The sequence below is a fragment of the Struthio camelus genome, chromosome Z (assembly GCF_040807025.1).
Source record: "Struthio camelus isolate bStrCam1 chromosome Z, bStrCam1.hap1, whole genome shotgun sequence".
NCBI lineage: Eukaryota > Metazoa > Chordata > Aves > Struthioniformes > Struthionidae > Struthio > Struthio camelus.
The window spans coordinates 66852283-66871905 of record NC_090982.1 but is presented as its reverse complement, the minus strand read 5'-3'; the positions used below and the strand labels follow the sequence as shown (position 1 = coordinate 66871905).

At 40.5% G+C, this 19623-nt stretch overlaps 1 protein-coding gene across 2 annotated transcripts in view; it reads left to right on the top strand.

Moving 5' to 3' along the window:
* Positions 1-19623, top strand: part of LOC104146912 (zinc finger SWIM domain-containing protein 6) — a 116529-nt gene that overhangs the window by 93435 nt on the left and 3471 nt on the right. For both annotated transcript variants that reach the window (XM_068927476.1, XM_068927475.1), the window contains 6 exons: positions 345-491; positions 2072-2332; positions 5628-5763; positions 12480-12637; positions 13169-13332; positions 17897-17978. In XM_068927476.1, the coding sequence (XP_068783577.1) occupies positions 345-491; positions 2072-2332; positions 5628-5763; positions 12480-12637; positions 13169-13332; positions 17897-17978 (948 nt within the window). The remainder of the gene's footprint in view (positions 1-344; positions 492-2071; positions 2333-5627; positions 5764-12479; positions 12638-13168; positions 13333-17896; positions 17979-19623) is intronic.

The window sequence follows — 19623 nt, the reverse complement described above, 5'->3', positions numbered from 1 at the left end:
TCTGCAAAAAGTAAATTGTAATTTTTTACTAAACTTTTTCAGAATACTTAGTGGCATCTAGTAAGAGATTTCAAATGACTTTGCAGTTGAAATTTTTGACCCCTAATGGACTTTGATAGTGTTTACATGATGTTTGGCCTTCGTTCTTTTTCCTCTTTTAACATAATCACGAAGAGCAATGAATTTAACCTAAAAGATATTGTTTTCCCCGTCTAAGCAGAGGCTACTGAGAATACTCTGAATGCTGTACTGAAAGTATTTTAATCAGTTTTACTTCTCTATTGTTTTGAGTGGCTAAAATTCACCTTCGCTCCACTTACGCCCCCTCCTTTTTCCTAAAACAGAACTTCTCCACAAAGGAGTAACCTCAATAACGAACCTTGAAGGTTGGGTGGGACACCCTTTGGATCCGATCGGCACCCTCTTCAGTAGCCTGATGGAAGCCTGCCGGGTGGATGATGAGAGCTTCCATGGATTCTCAGACTTCCCAGGTAAGACCTTGGAAAGGGGGCTATCTTTTATATGACTTGAGTAACCAGAGGCATTTTTGTACTTTTCCGTTCAGATTTAACTTTGAAGCCAGTGTTTTCATACAGTGTAGGAGCTCACATTCTCATTCCCTAAGAAAACATGAGGGAGGGAAAATGTTTGAAGTAAAGTTTTGTTTTACGTTATATGAAAACACACTTCAAAAGTTACCAGGAATTCATTCTTGAAGAAAATTCTGTATTTCACACTTGAAGTAAAACCAAATAAAACTTCATAGCAGCCACTCTTGCCATATGCTTTACTCTGTTATTGTTCTGAGAAATTACAGAAAATACTCTAAAAGTGATGACCTACTGGGTCTTTAAAGAATATGAATTGGAAGGTAGTGCTGCAGAATTAGTACATGATTTAGGACAGGATGTGTATGCCCATTTTAATTTCAGTGTTTGCCTGCCAGGAGCTTAACTGATTCAGACCTTATCCTCTCTCTCTTTCCATCTCCACCATAGTTTCTTATCGCCTTCTGTGTGGACAGAAACTGGATTCAGCCCTCTACCTACAGCTCTTCTACATGCGTATCCCCATTCCTCTTTGGGCTTCGCCTCAAAGTTCATTTTATTCAGTTAGGTTTTCTTCAATAAGCTGCTATGTCCACCACTTCTGGAATAACTTTAATTAAAGTAACAGAAATCAGATTACTTGCAATTAGGAAAGAACACATGAAATTAAAAGAGTATATGTTGAAAAGTAACCTCCCTCTGCACACACAGTCTACCAGATGCGTTCTGCCTTCTCATTGGCTGCAGTTGTCTGTTCCATTACATCTATCTGCAATAACTCTTTTTGTTCCCAAATTAGACTGTAAGCTGCTAGAGGTTGGAATAGCATTTTGTCACGTGGTAGATCTGTAAAATGCAAAATGAATCAATAGTACTCCTTAAAGCAATTTATGACTTAGTCTGTGTGGAATTTGCAAGTAATGTTTACTAAAAGTAAGACTTCTAGTGTAAATAAAGTTCAGAAACGTAATACTTGTTTATCATAAATACAACTGTAGCATTTAATTTAAAAAAAGGCCTAAACAGAGCTCCGACGAGTGGAGGATGCTAAAAAGTCATGAAGTTCCAAGGCTTATTGTATCTGCACAATCCTAACTTCAACGGGAACCTATGCAGATGTATGAGCAACCTTCCCTTTCCACTGTATGCAACATCAAGGCTTTTAAGTACATCCAGAAATGAGCAGAGAAAACAAAAAATTGAAATGGATCTTCCAATTTTGACCTTATTAAAACAGACCTAAAGAAACTGCCTTTCTCTAAATGATGCAGCTTAATTATGAAAACTTTTTAGTGGATTTTTTAAAAAAACGTAATTATTTTGTAATTTTTTGTATTTTTGCCTTCTGGAATTGGATTGAGTAGTTTACAGTGGATCATTGAATCTTGATTCATATAGTCAATTAAATCATTAAAAAAAATTAAATGCTGACAGAGGAAGCATTTGCAAATGTGGGATTATAGGCAGATTATGGATTAGAATGATTTTTTGATGTGTTATTCTTTTTGTGTCACCCTCTACAGAGAACATGGGGCAATGCAAATCTCTGGAGTACCAGCACCTGCCTGCACATAAGTTCTTAGAAGAAGGGGAATCTTATTTAACGCTGGCTGTGGAAGTAGCATTGATAGGGCTGGGACAGCAGCGAATAATGCCAGATGGCTTGTATGCACAAGAGAAGGTTTGTCGAAATGAGGAGCAGCTCATTTCTAAGCTACAGGAAATTGAATTGGATGATACTCTGGTGAAGATTTTTCGAAAACAAGCAGTCTTCCTATTAGAAGGTAGCTCAATATAGATGCTAACTGCTTCTTTAAACTGTTTTCAATTACAAAACGCCACAGAACTAGCATTCTTGCGGAAGCTGACTTATATAAGTTATTTTTTAAAGTAGAACGCCAGCAGAACTGCCTTACCAATCTCTTATAAAAATTAATACACTTCAAATGTCACATGCCCATAGAGATATGGCATCAACTGACCTATAGGCCCTTGATTTTAATTTTTATTGCATTTTATTCTTTAGATTTCATGCTCGTCATGATCTCAGTGTCCTAATTATACAACTCAGGCCCACAATTAATTAATAAAGACATTGATTAACAACAATTCTCAGGTAGCAAAATTCTGAATGTCACTATTAGCCTGAAAAGGGACATTGGCAACTTTGTAAAAGGATGATTTTTATCTCTGTTCCCAGCTAAAAACCCCGAGGAGTTCACTTACAATTGCTGGGACAGGAATGCAACTTTTTTTTTTTTTGTAGGAATTAAAAAGATGTGCATCGTACATGAAAATCTAAATATATGGTGAAATATTGTGGCTTAGGTCCTGATCTTGTGACTAAATTTTGATTGAGACAAACAGCTCATGCCTTGGAATCATCATAATGGATTTCTGTAAAATGAGTGGAAAAAATTGCATCCCTTTGCCTTAGCTTTAAACAGGTCTTAATATGTAGTACTTAAGTCTCCTGTTCAGAGGGTAGTCTTGTGGGTTCTGAGGGTCTCTTTCTAGTTTTTGTTTTTCAAATGGAAGAAAACACTTTAAAGGAATCAAATAATCCAAATCATGGTCCAAGTTTTGAGTGCTAGCTCAAGGGAGGCTGGAGAGTGCAATAGTCCTCTAGGTGAGTTTTGAACACTGTTATACCAGTCAGAGAATTTTTGCTTGCTTTCTGTAAGAAATGTGTCTTTTAAAACTTCTTCTTTAATAGAAGAGATGCAGTATGTTGTTTAGGGTTCTCAGCTTTGAGTCATTGTTACTGCCCGGATCCTTAAAGACTTTGGTCAGTAATAGTGACCCAAAGCTGAGAACCCTAAACTGTTTGAAACTTCAGAGAAGCTGCGCCACAGGGAGAGTTTCCATTATGGTGAAGCTCTACTGCTGTTTTACGGCCTTTGCACAAGAACAGCTACTCTGGATCCAGCTATTAACAACTACCGTGTCCTTTGGTTTATTGAATCAATCTGCTGCATTTATTTACTATCAAGGATACTTGATGAAGAAAAAGCAGGATTTATCTCAAGTGTTCCGTGATACTTCTAGTTTACTACTTTGACCGCTGATACTCTTTTCATGATTGCCGAGAGTAGTAAACAAGTGAACATAGCAGGGAATCTGCTGAAGTAACTGCCTAGGAAATAGTTGTGCTGAGAAGCACGTGAAGAGGGTATTGCATTACTGTATGCTAATAAATCTGGCCTTCCTGCAGTAGCTTCAGTTTACTCCAGGTCAGGAAGAAACTGTCAGCTCACAGGGAGGAAACACTGTACAGTGATTTAAGATCCTAATCATATCAATTGTGTTTTCATAGTTAAAAGTCCTGTAGATATAATAAAGAGAACTTAATCCAATATTAAGCTGATTTCTAGGTTGTTAATGTAGCTTAACGTGTACTGTGTGTAACTACCATTTGAATGCGTGGGAAAGCAGAAGACAGATTGTGTTGCGAGAACTGTTCTGTTTTAATTTTTTGCTTGGCCACTATGTTAATGATAGAACGTATTTTCATAGAGATGCTTTGTCATGCATTTCTCATGTCCTAACTTATGTCTCTGACTGGACCACCAATTGGCAAACCTACATGAAATGGCTTCCTTCATTGAAGCAATGCCAGATAATTTTGAATGGCTTTGAACTTCATTTCCAATCATTATATGAGACACAGTATGTCACCTATTAAGTCTTCAGTGACATTTCTGTAATCTGCCCTGGTCTTCAGAAACATCCACCTGTGGAGTTAAGATTTTTTCAAGCTTAGTGATTTCTATTTGTGTGTGTTGTGCTAAGGCACCAGTCAGAAAAATATTGCCGAAACTGCTGTACTGGTCTAAGTTGTTACTGCCTCTCATGAAGTTCATCACCCTCTGCAGCAGAAGTGGCTGAATAAGTTGTGTGAGTACTCCTCATCTGCTTCAGTGTAGGGTTGTCCATGTTAGTTTGAATCGCCGCTGGAGGCTGTTTAAATGACACATGTGACTGCAGTGAAGAAGAAGTGTGCTCACACAGTCATTCATCCAACCAAGCATGGTGGGCTGAAATTTCTAGTAGAGGAGGAAGTTCTTCTCCTGTAGTAAATTCTGTAACTCCCGGCTGCTATCTGTTCAATAATTGTCCTATAATACTTAGTTTAAGATTCTTATCTTGTATCTTTCAACATTTAATGCCTAAACCTCTAACTGCTGAAGTCAAAAACTGCCTGACACAAATCTCCTATTAACAGAAATAACAGCCTCAAGGTTTCAGGAAAAATGTAAGAATGGGATTCACAGGCACCATGAAAGTTCAGAATTCAACAAGGCAATTGTTGCTTTTACTTTTTTTTTAAATTATCGTGTCTCTTGCCAATCCTGACACTGCTGTTATGAAGTGGAAATAGTGCACTGGCTGCACTGAGTGTGAGTAGAATCTGTAGCCCCAGCAATGGTTGTAGTTTCTCAAGAGCAAATACAAATTCTAAGACCATGTAGCTGTGAGAGACTAACAAAACTGGCTTCAGTGCAAGATCTGACCCAGTCTCCTCTGGGGACAAAGCCCATGCCACAGAGTTATTTAAATACCTAATGTCAGGTGAAATTAATAGGAATTGGGTGCTGCAGTAGTGATTGGTCATGTAACTACAATCGAAGATATGTACTTTCCCACTGTAAACACTCTTTCTGGCAGATTTGTGATCAAGTATTCATGCACCACTGGGCAGCATGTAAGGATTCATGCATACATTATAACCATGCAGAGGCGAAGCAGGGATTCTCACCTTTTGCTTTTGCATGCTGTAAACTTGTGGAATAAGCCCCACAGAGCACTAGAACTGTTCTGTCATTCATATTTGCACTGGTTGTATGCTTACTACTATACAGAGTTTGCGTTCTGTCTCTTTGTCTTAAAGACTATATGGCACGTAATGTATGTAAGCGTTTCCCCCAAAATACCACTATACCTTTAACTTTTGTACAGCAGTCTCTGTCTCTGAGTACCAGTTATAACTCCAAGGTATAGTCAATATTTTTAAAGGTCCAGAAGTTTGGGGGTTTTAACACTCTGTAAAGATTGTCATTCTCTTTCTCTTTCACACAGCTGGACCATACAGTGGTTTAGGCGAAGTCATCCATCGAGAGAGCGTTCCAATGCACACGTTTGCCAAGTATCTCTTCACCTCTCTCCTACCTCATGATGCTGAATTGGCATACAAAACTGCACTGAGAGCCATGCGGTACGTATTCACAGCTCGTGTAGGAGGAGCAAAAAAAAACTATTGGGAAAAAGGGGAAAAAGTATGGCAATCAAAACAGGTCTTTTGTTCTAAAAGAAGCATTGTTCCCTTTAAGGAAAAGTTACTTTGGTTCTCTCATCTGTAAAAGCAATTGAAATCCGTACTAAGTACAGTATAATTATTTATAAACGTGCAATTAAGTGTTTATTTCCGATTGTAAAACAGAATTCTGTTTTAAATCCTCCCTTCTAGGGTTCTACTCTTGGGGAATGCAGTTCTGTGTTAAACAATGACAGCTTTAGCCTGTGTGTTCTCTCACCCGTGCATGTCTATGTGGTGGTAATGGTGGGCAAATGAGGAAAGAGGCATCTCACCAGCAGCATGAATCATCTTTACAGATGAAGATGTCAGGTCTCAAGATCTTCTGCTGCATAGCCTCTTCTGCAGGACTGTTTGTTCCACCAGCCTCCTTTATCAATTAACTCTAGACGGTAGATTTGAAGCCGCATGGTGTGGTCTGAGCCAGTACATTTTTTGTGCACTTCATCACTAAGCAGTCTTGCACAGTTCTGGGAGAACATTAGAATTTAAATGGAATATATCACATGACAACAAAATGTCTGACTTGCATCCTATTTGTCTTCAGTAATTGGGAGAAAGCTGCTTCTCAGGGAAAGCTCAGTGAGTGCTGGCTTTATCTCAGGGAAGGCTGGATTGTTAATGGTGGCTAAGACAGTCCTTCTGAAGGAAGTTTCAGCGACCTCACTGATCAACGGTAAATCTATGTTGTCCACCCACAGTGCAGGGAAGAAACTGGTCCCATCTGGATTGCCTTAGATTTGGTTGCTGTCAAGAACTTTGAGTAAATGATGGTTGACAAAGAAGAGCCATAACTGAGTACTAGGAGCATATCAAGGCCCAGGTTAAAAATATGAGTGTTGAGTTTTCCAGGTCATCATTATCAAGAATGATTGCACAGTGGTTGAAGGACATACTGTCTGCACAAGTGGTATTTAACTTACATGTATATTAATCAGGCAGGTTGTATCCTGGTGATTTGTAGATGTGTTACTCTTGGAACCAGTTTCTCCAGAAAGCAAAACAGAAGGAGAAATAATTGTGTGTTCAAAGGACTGAACAGGAGGGCAGGCATAGGAACAAAACATAGCTATTATGCTATGGTCAGGCTAAAGGTCTTTTTAGCCTGATATTTTTCTCAAAGAGTGTCCAGTAATAGATGTTAGGGAAGGAGTCTAGAAATGTGGAGAGTATACTTGTATACCTGCTGCTTATGATCAGCAATTTAGGAATTAGATTAAGAGGAAGAAAGTGCATTATTGATGAACTGTGACAACATTCAAACGTAAGATGAGAAAGCTGACTGGGCCATTTAAGTACACCCCTTTTCTGTCATCGGAAGCAAATGTATCTATAACCCTGGTCATGTCAGATCAGCAAGGTAGTACAAAATGTGTATTTAAAAAAAATGGCAGGTCCATTTTGTAAAATAGACTTGTGTCCTTACCTTTATTTCCAGTCACTTCGAAGTGCTTCTGAGAGATTATGTTTGTATGGAGTTTTCCTCCTTAAACTAAGCTGCTAAAACCATGCAGAAGGGCTGGAATAGACATCCGTCAGCAGTTTCACACAGTGCACTGAACGCTTCAGTGAAAGTGACAGCAGCATGCCATTCCTCTTGACCAAGGACTTGGGCTTTCCCCAGAAACAAATCATAACTGAAAACAACTTTTTCTGGAAATTTCCTTTCTCAACTGGAAGAACAAGCAAGACACTGAAAGATTCAAGATGATGAAATCTCCAGTTAGTCTTAGGAAGCTCCAGCCATCTTTTGGTATGAAGATGCCACCTCAGCCTGAGAAGTTATTTCTCAAACAGACCATTATCAGAAAGAGCCATCTGTTCTGTTCTATCTGGTAAAATCACAGCAGACATCAGCATAATCAGGGCTGTTCTCCTTAGCCCTTTTTGACATCACTTTGTAAGGCAGATGAGAGTTCAGCCCTAGACAATAAGCAGTCTTTATACAGTTTGCTATTTGGCACTCTTCCGATATGTGGATTTACTACCTTGAATTGCAGTAATGGCAGGTGTGGACACTTGCTATTCCATATCTGTCTGCATTCCTCAGCGCTTCTTAAAAATTCTCTTAAAGAAGGTTATACTTTCCATTGACACCAAAGTGATAGCTCAGTGGTTCAAAGGAAAAAAGTTGACTCCTGATACAAACCAAATGAGAAGCTAACTTAATGTTAATTTGAGGGGGGAAGGAAAAAGCAAACATGAAGCCTGAATATCTGTCTGTTGGTTGTAAGGTGGGACTGTTCATAAGAATGAAATTGGAGCAACTCTTCCTCCATGACAGGGAGGAAACAGCATGGATGAAATTTGTAAATGTGCTGCACAGGTCTTTGTGCACAGTTACTCTTGCTTTTAGGAATAGAGCGTCTTTCTTTCTTCCCCTCAACATTTTTAAAAAAGTTAACTTTCCAAGACCATGTCATGGCTAGTTGCTCTCAACATATAGAAGTCAGTCTGCATATGAGAGAGGTCTTGAGTATTTTGCCTCTCTCTATTCAGACCTGCTTTGGAGCAGCTTTCTGAGTGTGGAACGTTCAGTATGAAATCAGTGGAAGCTGAGACCCTAGTGTCTTTTATACACCTCAGGTCTAGAAGGGCAGTGTCTGCAATCCTTGATGGTCACTTCTGTCTAGAGTTTTCTGCTTGCAGCTCTGAAACATACGGAGCGGAGGTTTGGAGAATGTGGATCTGCTGTGGCCTAGTTGACTGCTCACTTGGAATCTGAACTTGAATGTTTGGCTTAGTTTGGCTGATCCCGTTTTAAACCTGAATTTCATCTCTGCTTTGGGAGCCAGACTTTAATACAAATGTTTAATCACAAGGTAGCTTTGCTAAATCCTGGCTGAATAATTGACGTTTGAAAGGAAAAATAAGTGAAGAATGCTAAATCTGCTGCGGCCTGTGCTTGTTCTGATGCTCCCTAATCTTGCCAAAATTACATGAAAGCCACCAATTCACAACAGCATTTCTTTTCACAGCAAAGGAACATAGAAGCTGGCAATGGGATTCAAACTGACAAAAGATTTCCCCAAAACAGCCTCTTCCTTTCATGCTCTTTGTCTATTTACCATTACTCATAACCTAATAATCCCTTTTGCATTCTGTAGTTGGGATTTTTTCCTGCTTATTGAAATGATTTAATAGTACATCTTTTTTTGCTTCTCTCTGTGCTTGTAAAAAATCAACTGAAGAATTTATATGTATTTTATTTTTACATGTATAAAGCTAAAGAGGTGTCTCAGTGGTACTAGGGAACCAGTTTGACTCCTAATCCAAATCAAAAGTGAAGTTAGTTGACTTGAATTTTTTTCATGTTAGCGTGCACGTATTTGTGCACTGACAACAACCCACTGGCTGGATGGCCGAGCTCAGAGGGTTGTGGTCAGTGGTGCGGAGTCTAGCTGGAGGCCTGTAGCTAGCGGTGTCCCCCAGGGGTCAGTCCTGGCTCCAGTCTTGTTCAACATATATTCATCAATGACCTGGAGGAAGGGGCAGAGTGCACTCTCAGCAAGTTTGCTGATGATACTAAACGGGGGGAGGAGGGGTGATTGACACACCAGAAGGCTGTGCTGCCCTTCAGAGGGACCTGGACAGGCTGGAGAGCTGGGCGGAGAGGAACCTCCTGCAGTTCAACAAAGGCAAGTGCAGGGTCCTGCATGTGGGGAGGAATAACCCCATGCAGCAGTCCAGGCTGGGGGTTGACCTGCTGGAAAGCAGCTCTGCCAAGAAGGACCTGGGAGTGCTGGTGGACAACAAGTTAAGCATGAGCCAGCAGTGTGCCCTCGTGGCCAAGAAGGCCCATGGGAGCCTGGGGTGCATTAGGCAGAGTGTTGCCAGCAGGTCGAGGGAGGTGATCCTGCCCCTCTCCTCAGCCCTGGGGAGGCCTCACCTGGAGTACTGTGTCCAGTTCTGGGCTCCCCAGTCCAAGAGAGACATGGCACTCCTGGAGAGAGTCCAGCGGAGGGCTACCAAGATGATTAAGAGGGCTGGAGCACCTCTCCTCTGAAGGAAGACTGCAAGAGCTGGGCCTGTTCGGCCTGGAGAAGAGAAGATTGAGAGGGGATCTGATCAACGTGTACAAGTATCTGAAGGGGGCGTGTCAAGAGGATGGGGCCAGCCTCTTCTCCGTGGTGCCCAGCGACAGGACAAGAGGCAACGGGCAGAAACTGAGACACAGGAAGTTCCATCTGAACCTGAGGAAAAACTTCTTTCCTGTGAGGGTGTCTGAGCACTGGAACAGGTTGCCCAGAGAGGTAGTGGAGTCTCCTTCCCTGGAGATATTCAAAACCTGTCTGGATGTGATCCTGGGCAATGTGCTCTAGAGGACCCTGCTGGAGCAGCGGGGTTGGACTAGATGATCTCCACAGTTCCCTTCCAACCTCAACCGTTCTGTGATTCTGTGATATGTGTCAGAAAATGTTAGCACAACCTGCTGATGGTTATTTACATGGTATGTTGTATTTATATATGCCTGCTAGCTACCTGAGCATGTATTCAAAATTACGTTTCTCTGAGAATTCTTAAAGGTATTCTTGTATGCCTCAGGAACCTACAGAAAACTGATGGACTTTCTTCTGCAGCTATCTTAAAACTGTCTTAAGGTCTCCGTTCTTGCTGTGGAAATATCTTATGCGCTCCAGTTACTTAAAGAACTTAGGTATTTATTGAAGTGCAAAAAATTGTAAATTATGTTTAAATTTGTTTATTCCATAAGAAGTATTCTATCACAAAACATCACAATGCAATGGATTTTTAATATTGTTCAGTATTTTCAATATTATTGACAAAACAGATCCAGCTTCCCTTGTCCTCCTAGATAACTTCTTGGTAGAAGGTCACTTGGATATGAAAATCGGTAGAAATAGAAGTCTGAATCACAGTCAGATTTTAGACGTTCTCATCCAGTACATCCATAAAACAATAGGACTGTATCGAGTTTGCTCACATGGACTTTTGGGATAGGGTGCGTGCATGCCCCAAGAGAGCACTCGATGTGACAGGTGTGAGGGAATTATATTGAATATACATAGAAGACTGAGAATAGCTTACAGTGTATCTGTTCTGCAGATACACCTTTACCTACAGCTCCTGTAGAAGTAAACTGGCTTTGCTACTGATGATGTTTTAGCTGCCTCAGCTTAGAGGGTCAGAGTGCTCCTCAGAAAACTTCTGAGAAGTTAAACATCTGTGGTTCACTTGCACTAGCATTTGAGCTAGTTACTTTAGACCTAGCCTGGGTGTGTCCACATGAACTGTATTGCAGACATATCCTGAGGTAGGATCATATTACTGATGCTGTTCTGCATCCGACCTTTTATAGCATTTCCTTGGTGTCTGAAGAAAGAGACACGCATGTTCCAGTTGGGGGTGACTGCTAGTCATTGTACAGTAAATTGGAGAATTTCAATTGGCTATGGAGGACACTGCATTGAGGCTGAGCAAGTGTGCAAGCACACTCACTTTCAGGCTTCAGTTTGATAGCGAGAAAGAGGACACTCTTAGACAAGGAACAGTTGGCAAGTTACAGGAGTGAATCATTAGAAAGTGTTCAGTATAGGAGCACATTGACAGATAACAGTCTTTTCTTTTTTTACTATAACTTGTCAGAGCATTGTGACTGCCCAGGAAACTAAGATGTTAATGCTAATCAAGAAAACAACCGTTAGAAAGATGTTGCTTTTGGACATTGTCTTTTATTATCATCTTACATCTTGTTGACCTTTCATATCCTGAACCTGTGCCTTGTTATTTTCCTTCAACCACGCTTACTTTTTGTATTGGCATTTATCTTACCTAATATATTGCTTTTGGGTGGGCGAAGGGCCATCAGCTGAGTGTCTGCTGTGGACCATGAGTTCTGTTATAGCTGTAGTAGTCAAAAACAAACACAATGATTTTGAGTTTTCTGCGTGTGAATTCTCTTTTGTGTGTAAGACTGTTTTAGATTGGAGCATACTCAAAGAAATTCTGGCTTCAGGATTAGACGATGGAGTCTGAAAAGTAACTTTTAAAGGAAGATTCTTGTCACTGTTGTTTGGGACCTTACCATTGGATTATATTACATTATAAAATTTAAAGACTTTTAAAAGTAGTTCATAGTTGCAGAGTAAAATGTACTCTTTTGTGTCTGAATTTATTGCAAAGTCAAAATCCAAATGACTTGTTGAATAATCCTGCCCCCTCCCTTTGCTACGGAAGTTTCAAGCAAAGAAAGTTGCACTTGCCCATGAAGTAATACTGGAAAATATTTACATGTTCTCAGTATGATGGATAACTTCTCCTCATCCCTTGAAGGGTTGTGATTCAAAGACTGAAACAGCAACAACAAAAAAGCTCTGGCTCTATGGATGATGAGAAAGTCTCTGCTGTCTTGGCTACTGAATGACTTAATTGTCCTGTGAATTCCTACAGATGCCCACTTACGTAGTCAAATTTGGCAAATGGACTTTTAAGATTCCCTCTCAAAAAAATAGTTTTGCAATATCCTTTTTTGTAACCAAAAAAGACATATGTCTTAAAAAAAAAAAAAAAAAGGCCAAGTGTTTTTGTGGCTTTAGTTTTGCTCATGAGTAACTAAATGTAGTAATGATTAAAGAGACTTTCTTCCTTTTTTTCAGGTTACTAGTATTGGAATCTACAGCTCCGTCAGGAGACATGTCCCGCCCACATCACATTGCATCAGTTGTTCCAAACCGGTATCCCCGCTGGTTCACCCTAAGTCACATTGAATCCCAGCAGTGTGAGCTGGCATCAACCATGCTAACAGCAGCCAAAGGTACAGTGCTGTCAGTTACATACTCAACTAAATGTATGTTTTTAATATTACATAGAGTAAACAGATTTTAAAACCTGTGTTGAGGAATCCAAATTGTAGTGTGACGGGAGCTTGAAATGGCAACAACAAACTGATGTGACTTAAGCCTGTCACTTAATTTTCTAGCAAAGTAGTTAACCTAGCTGGATGAAAGCCAGATGGGCTTGATCTGAGGCTGATGAGACAGCTTTTTGTTCTTCTGACACACAGTGTAGACTATGAGACCCAGGAGTGGACAAATCAGTTCTACAATTCAGAAATCAAGATGACTATTTGACATGTACTGCACTAACACCACCAGGCACTAGAAGAGTTTGTGCTGTCTTGTGTCTTTTGTTTGTATATGATTTAATTACAGAGGGTTTATAAAAACAAAATGTATATAACTGAAGTACCATACTATTGCTGTAGTAATGACAAGCTCAAGTTTAATGCATCTCTGGACGTTTTGGGAGGTTATTCTGTTTTGGTGATTTTGTTTACACCTTGCAGGTGATGTTCGGAGGCTGGAAACAGTGTTAGAATCCATCCAGAAAAATATCCACTCCTCATCACACATCTTCAAACTTGCCCAGGATGCATTTAAAATAGCAACACTCATGGACAGCTTGCCGGACATCACTCTTCTGAAAGTTTCTCTGGAGTTGGGCCTTCAGGTATTCTCCGTGTTCATTATTGTTATAGTAGAAGACAGGAATTTGACCCTCTGTTAGTGGGTACAGCTCTCTTGAAATCACTGGACCATACCTGCTTGGGCTCTGTCTGGAGCTTTTAGATTCTGTTTGCTGATGAAAAGTGCAGTTGATTGGTAAACACAGAGCAAGGGCTGCCTTGACCCCTTTGTGCCACTAGGTGATACAGAACTGGGAGTGGCTGGCTGCAGGGCATTCTTCTGTTCAGGAGTGACAGAGGACCAATGCAAATGGCCTCGGGAGTGTATTCAGGTGTGGGCAGGGAGCAAAATTATTCTATGTGCCAGAAAAGTGAATAAGCAGAAATGCACCAGATCTTTTTCCGGTCCTGGGGGTTTCTTAGCATTCCTTCCTCCCTGCCTTCATGCCTTCCTTCCTTCCTTTCACTTCACTTCCTTTCGCTTCACTTCCTTCCCTTCACTTCCTTGCCTTGCTTTCCGTCCCCTTCCCTTCTCCCAAACTTGGGAGACTTGGAAGGTGCTTGCTGAATTAATAACAAATGTCAAGGTCAGCCATAATGTCCTATTTCTAAGGGAGACTGTGCTAGCAGTAGCCCCCTCCCTTCCTTCATCGGAGGAGGATCAAATCATGCGCTCCACAGGCTGTGGGACAGTCATCTGCATCACACTGCTTGAAGCGTACAAGAACCTCAGATGAGTTTTAAGCCTCTTAGGAGAGACTTTACAAATTAAGAGGAGATAGCTAAGTTTTAGATACCTGGGGTAATCTTGCCGTACGCTGATGAACCTTGGAGTTTACACAGTTCATTTCAACAAAAATAAATCTCTTCATCCCTCTTCAGGGAGTTCTTCAAAAAAACATACAAAGATCAGAAAACCGTTTATTACTTTGCTTCAGTAAACAAAACTCCAAAGACTTATGGGGAAAGGATTTTATCCCAGTTACTTCTCATGTCAAAGAGAAAGGTACTATTTGCCTATTCTAGACTTTTAGAAGCTAAAATCTTTTATCAGAAAGCTGAGATTCTCTGTGCTTTGTTAGCCTGTCTTATTCCCAAGGGTGCTGTAGAAGTCTGCTTCTTTTTTCGCATCTCAGTACGTTTCTGCCTTAAATGTTTGTTTTCTTGAGAGAGAAAGATCCTTAAGTTTGACCTATATGTCATCTCAAGTATTCACCAAGTGTCATTCAGTGGTAACAGCGCACTTTGTACGTCACTGTATTGATAGATGCCCGTGTGTGACTGCTAGGCTCATCAGAATGTCCTCAGTAAGGTCTAGTGAAAGAAAAACCATAAACCTCATACCTTCTCATAAATCCAGGTTGTCGGAAAGAACTGGTAGAAACTATCCACTGTTCTGCCCCGAGCTTATTAAGTTGTTGTTGTTGTTTTTTTTTTTTTTTTGAATCTTAAAGATAGTTTACTTTAAAAGAAGAAAGGTGTGTAACAGTTTGCTGGTAGTAACTTACTATTGTGTACTCTTCTGTAGCTACGTTATTCCCACAAAGGCACTGTCTTTGATGGCTCATGGATGCTTACCCCCTTCCCCTCCCCAAACGTAATGCCAGTTAGATTGTCTGTGTTCACTATCTAGTATTGGACTGCTTATGACGTTTTTGTGCTATAGAAAAGTCTATTTTACCCCTCAAATTGTAAAGTGAGCACCAGTGACCTCCCAGGTATTCTGTTCTACCGCTGAACTATGACACTGAGAAGTTTACCAGTTTGGGCTGAGGAGAGGATGCCAACAATTTCACAGCTCAGTCACTGTGATTTCTGTGGCAGAAAAATCTCTTACAGTGTTTTAGATTTGGGAGTAATGTATGGACTCCTGGGTCCATCCGCTATATTCCTGGTGGTGAGTACTGTTAGCATGTTTTAAGTGAATGAGTAAAGGGAAGGTATTTAAACTAGCTATGGAAAACGGTTATCAGTGTGACCAAGTGGGCACAGAGCATCTTAGGTGTATTCTGTCCCTCAGTATCTTACAGTCATAGAAGTTGTAAGATCTTCAGGTACAGGAGGGACTTCTATTCCTCCTCCTATTGTGTGCTGCATCAATGCAAGTAAGTGTTACTGTACACATGCAAACATATACTGCTGGCAGAACTGCTGAGCACGTTAGCGCAGGTGATCACTCGGCAAGTGGAATCCTTTTTCTGAAAGCCTGTTAAAATGAACTAATAAACTTCCAGTATGCGTGATTCAGAGGTTTTGCATTGGTACAGGAGCTAACGGTCAGTTGTCCATTGCTGCATCTCTTGCATTGTGAGATCTGTTCCTCTAGACAAGAAAATCTTTTAAAAATCCAGCATAACAAAGTCAAAGTTATTCTCTGTGGGAGAGAACTTGGCTTTCAGATAAGCTGTATAATTCACAGGGATATAAGTGTCCGACTGTGCGTTTTCAGACTTACTGACCAGTTCAGAAGCTCTCGTCACTTCACAGCATGGATCCTGGATAGGTCAGTTCTTTGCCTGCATGGTCATGCTATAAATTCACTTCAGTTCCTCCTTGGTCCAGATGTCAATAAATGCTTTATTTGAAGTCATTGGAGGTTTTTTTTTTAATTATCAGTAAAGGCCTCTGTCTTAGTATTCTCAGCTTTTCACAGTTTAATGAAATGAAAGAATACATAATATCGTGCAAAGGACTTTAGTCTAGAACAGTTCAAGTCATGAAACTTTTTGAGACCAGATATGGTGGTGTTTTTTGCTCTCAAGTTAGTACAGCCTGCACTGGAGCTATTATACCCACTATGTTTACCAAAGGCTCTTGTGACTAATCTTTGTTTTACAGACCACCACAGAGAGGAAAGTCATCAGAGAAGACTTCCAGAGAAGTCATTATTCACAAAAAAAGTGTTTCTGCTTCCCTCTCCCACCAGTACCAGAATTCAATCTTTAGCAGTCCATACCCTTTCTGTACTTTCTCTTGGATTCATTCCCACTTGGGTGAAGCTAAGTAATTCATCTTGTATACTGTGAGAGTGTTAGCCTTCAATCTGCATGTGACTCAATACAGGAAGTCATCTAGACTCCTTCTCAAGTCTCCATCAAAGGATAGAGAGAATAGGTCAGGCAGTTATGCTCCAGAGCATTTTAACTGGAGGATGCCTATTTTTCTTCCCAAAAGGCTTCAAGAAAAAACTAGTTCCATGCTCTACCTTAGACATATTTCTGTATTTTAAAATGTGTAGAGTTGCTCCTTAGAGATCAATTTTCTTTCTTTTGAAATGCTCTTCCTGATCTGGCACTTAGATTACTGTTTAGCAGGAATGATACCACAATCTCTGAAGCTAATAAGACCAACAAATTTCTTGTCCTGTTATTTTGAGTGGAGTACGACCACTTACCAAGCTCCCCAAGGTAGGAATATTTGGAAGCCAGTGTACAATCCCAGACAATTGCTTACAATCGTAGTTCTCAAAGATCCTCTGTGCACTTATGCTCCTCAGCAGTTGTTCAGTCTTCTTGATTACCCTGTCTACAGCTTAGGACTAAATGAGGGGGCAGGAATAACTAGTATGACGAAGAGGGCTGCAGGTCACTTTGAAGTCTCCTTAGGATTGGGAGGGCATATGGGGTAAGAGCTCTCTTACAATTGCTGATAACTCCAAGATGTTTCATGAATGCATTTTATGAGTTTAATATGCTGAGGGCTCTGTGACTGACCTGCAGTAATGACCAAACAGTAATGCATAGTATAATCCCTGATGTTGTGAGGGGAAAACCACTTGTTTTCTTCCTTGAGATATCTGTGAGGTCTGTCCAATTAGCTGAAGCAAGCTTTCCATGCAGTTTCAGTTACTGAAAAAGCATATGCTTGTTTGCCCACGTTTTGCGAAATAACACAGGCACTAACTGTAAGTGATGTAAAATGTGCACTACAATCAAAGCTGAAAAAAAATCTTGTTGTAGGATTCTGGTGGTCTTACAATAGAGCTTCTTTGTGTAGAGTGGGGAAAAAACTGTGGGGAAACTATGGGGACAACTATGGGGACTGTTTTCAGATGGGGAAAAACTATGGCTATGGGCTTTTTAGTAATATCTGGCTATATCTGGAAGTGTGTACATATATCTTTGTGGAATAAGCAGAAGTCAAATCACAGTACACAGTAGCTGCAGCCCGTATTGGTGAAGTCAATGAAAACAAGTACAGCTGTGGGGGAAAAGTGAATGGGTTAGTTTGCTCAACGTGAGCGGGCACATTTCCACTTAAAAACTACCATTCGTAGAGGGAGGAGTCACAATATAATTTAATTTGAATAATTGGTGATTGGCTCGGTTTGGGTTTTTTGTTTTGTTTTGTTTTTTCTGGATAAAACAGTCTGTCCTCTAACCTTGAAAGACCTGCAATTGGAATTACTCTCTGCATGCTCCTCTAAGATAACTGAGCAGTATTTTTCAAATCTTTTGACATATCAGCTAAAAAGAGGTGACAGAACGGAGAGAGCAAGAGACTGCCGTTTTGAGTCTCACTGTGTCCTAATAACTTGAAAACCTTATTGCTTGTATACTGCCTTGGTTTTGCTATTGGATTAATTTATACTTTGTTTTGTTTTAATAGGTGATGCGGATGACTCTGTCAACGCTGAATTGGCGGCGGCGGGAAATGGTGAGGTGGTTGGTAACATGTGCAACAGAAGTAGGTATGTTCTGAGATACTCCTCAAGGACTCCTGTCTTTTCATCAGCTAATCTTAGAGCATTTGATCTTGTCTGTCACTGTCCAGGCTCTGCAAGTGTCACCTGCTTTCTGTTGGCCTGTAAAATTACTTTGGTTAGGAGGCATTAATTATGGCAATGACAAGAGGTTTTCTTGAGCATATGATAAAATAGGCACAGGCCAAGTGAGACTTAGTTGAGTAACACAGTGTTATTTTTATATTTATTATTCCCCCACAAGGTAGGGGTGAGCATGACCTCAGTGGGATGGTGGAAGTGCTGTTGTGCTTTCACATGACTCTGACAGTGTGACATGGGGGTATCCCAAACTTCCCACCTCCACTCCCTGTTGGGTCTGGGTTTGAGGTTGCAGCAGAAAAAAGGCATGTGTTTAATGACTCTTCAGTTGTGCTATAGCTTTGCTTGCTCTAAAGACCCAGGTTCGGGGTGCAGGTGCAATAGCAATCTGGTGAACTCTGTGCTGCCTGAGGTAGGAAGAACCAGAACGCAGTTGAGTGAAGTGCTGAGAATGCCCAAGTTGGCATCACTGGTGTAGGAGACAGGATCTCATGGTGAGGTTCCCATTTTTTTTAAGCCACTGGGTAAATCCAAGCTTAAAATGCAATTCATCTTTGCTCTGTGGCTATGACATTGTGCAGGCCCCTCCTCTGCCACTGAAATGCAAAGCAAATACTGATATACATATAGTTAACCCCTTCAGGGAAGAAGAAAAAGGTGAGAGCTGAATCCAGCCTCCTACTTAGAGGACAGCAGTGGGAGGATAGCGCATTTAGCAGGGCATCCTCTGGCAAAGCATAGAAATGAACAGATTTGCTGCGTGTCTTGGTGAGGGGTCCTTTAGCTTCTCTACTCCAGTTTCCAACTTGCAAGATGAGGATGGAGTATCTGAAAGTGAAGGGCATTAAAAATTGCGTAACTAAAAATTCAGCAGCTGTGGTAGTGGGAACAATATAAGTACTATGATGAGGGAGCATCTTTAATTGTCACTAGAGGTATTTCCGGAAAGCATGCCTCTCTTTGTATTTTTTCCTTTCTCTTTCATACATTTGAGTTGGATTGTGTCTCAGTGATGCTGCTTGAGTTTCAGAAATTTAGAAAATTGCTGCCTATTCCCTGGGTTAGTTTATCCGTTGCTTTGCGCTTAACTGGGAAATTAATGTTGTCAGTAGCTTGGGAAAATACAGCTTGCCTTTGTATGCCCTCAGCCAGAAAGTGGTTTGTCTGCAAATTTTCATGCAATGCTCTTGTTTTATTGCTTTTATATCTTTTCTAAGATAATTATTACTGAGGCTATCTTACAGATATTAGTGTCTGGGAATTATTTTGTGCACTTTCATATTGGCAAATAAAATGCAGGTTTTAATACTGCTTTAAATTAGTTTACATATTCTAATAGAAGTATCCCATAAAGAACCTATAATGTCATGCAAAATACTCTTGAGACTTAATCAAGTCGGTAAAGCAAGGAATCTGTTTATTTAACTGAAGATCTGATATTCTGTGGCTATGCTAAATTTTTGTACATGAATGAAGGGGTGCACAGGAACCATCAGAGAAATGAGGACCTCTGGGTGTGGTTTAGGTGGCCTCACAGATGTGTATAAACTGC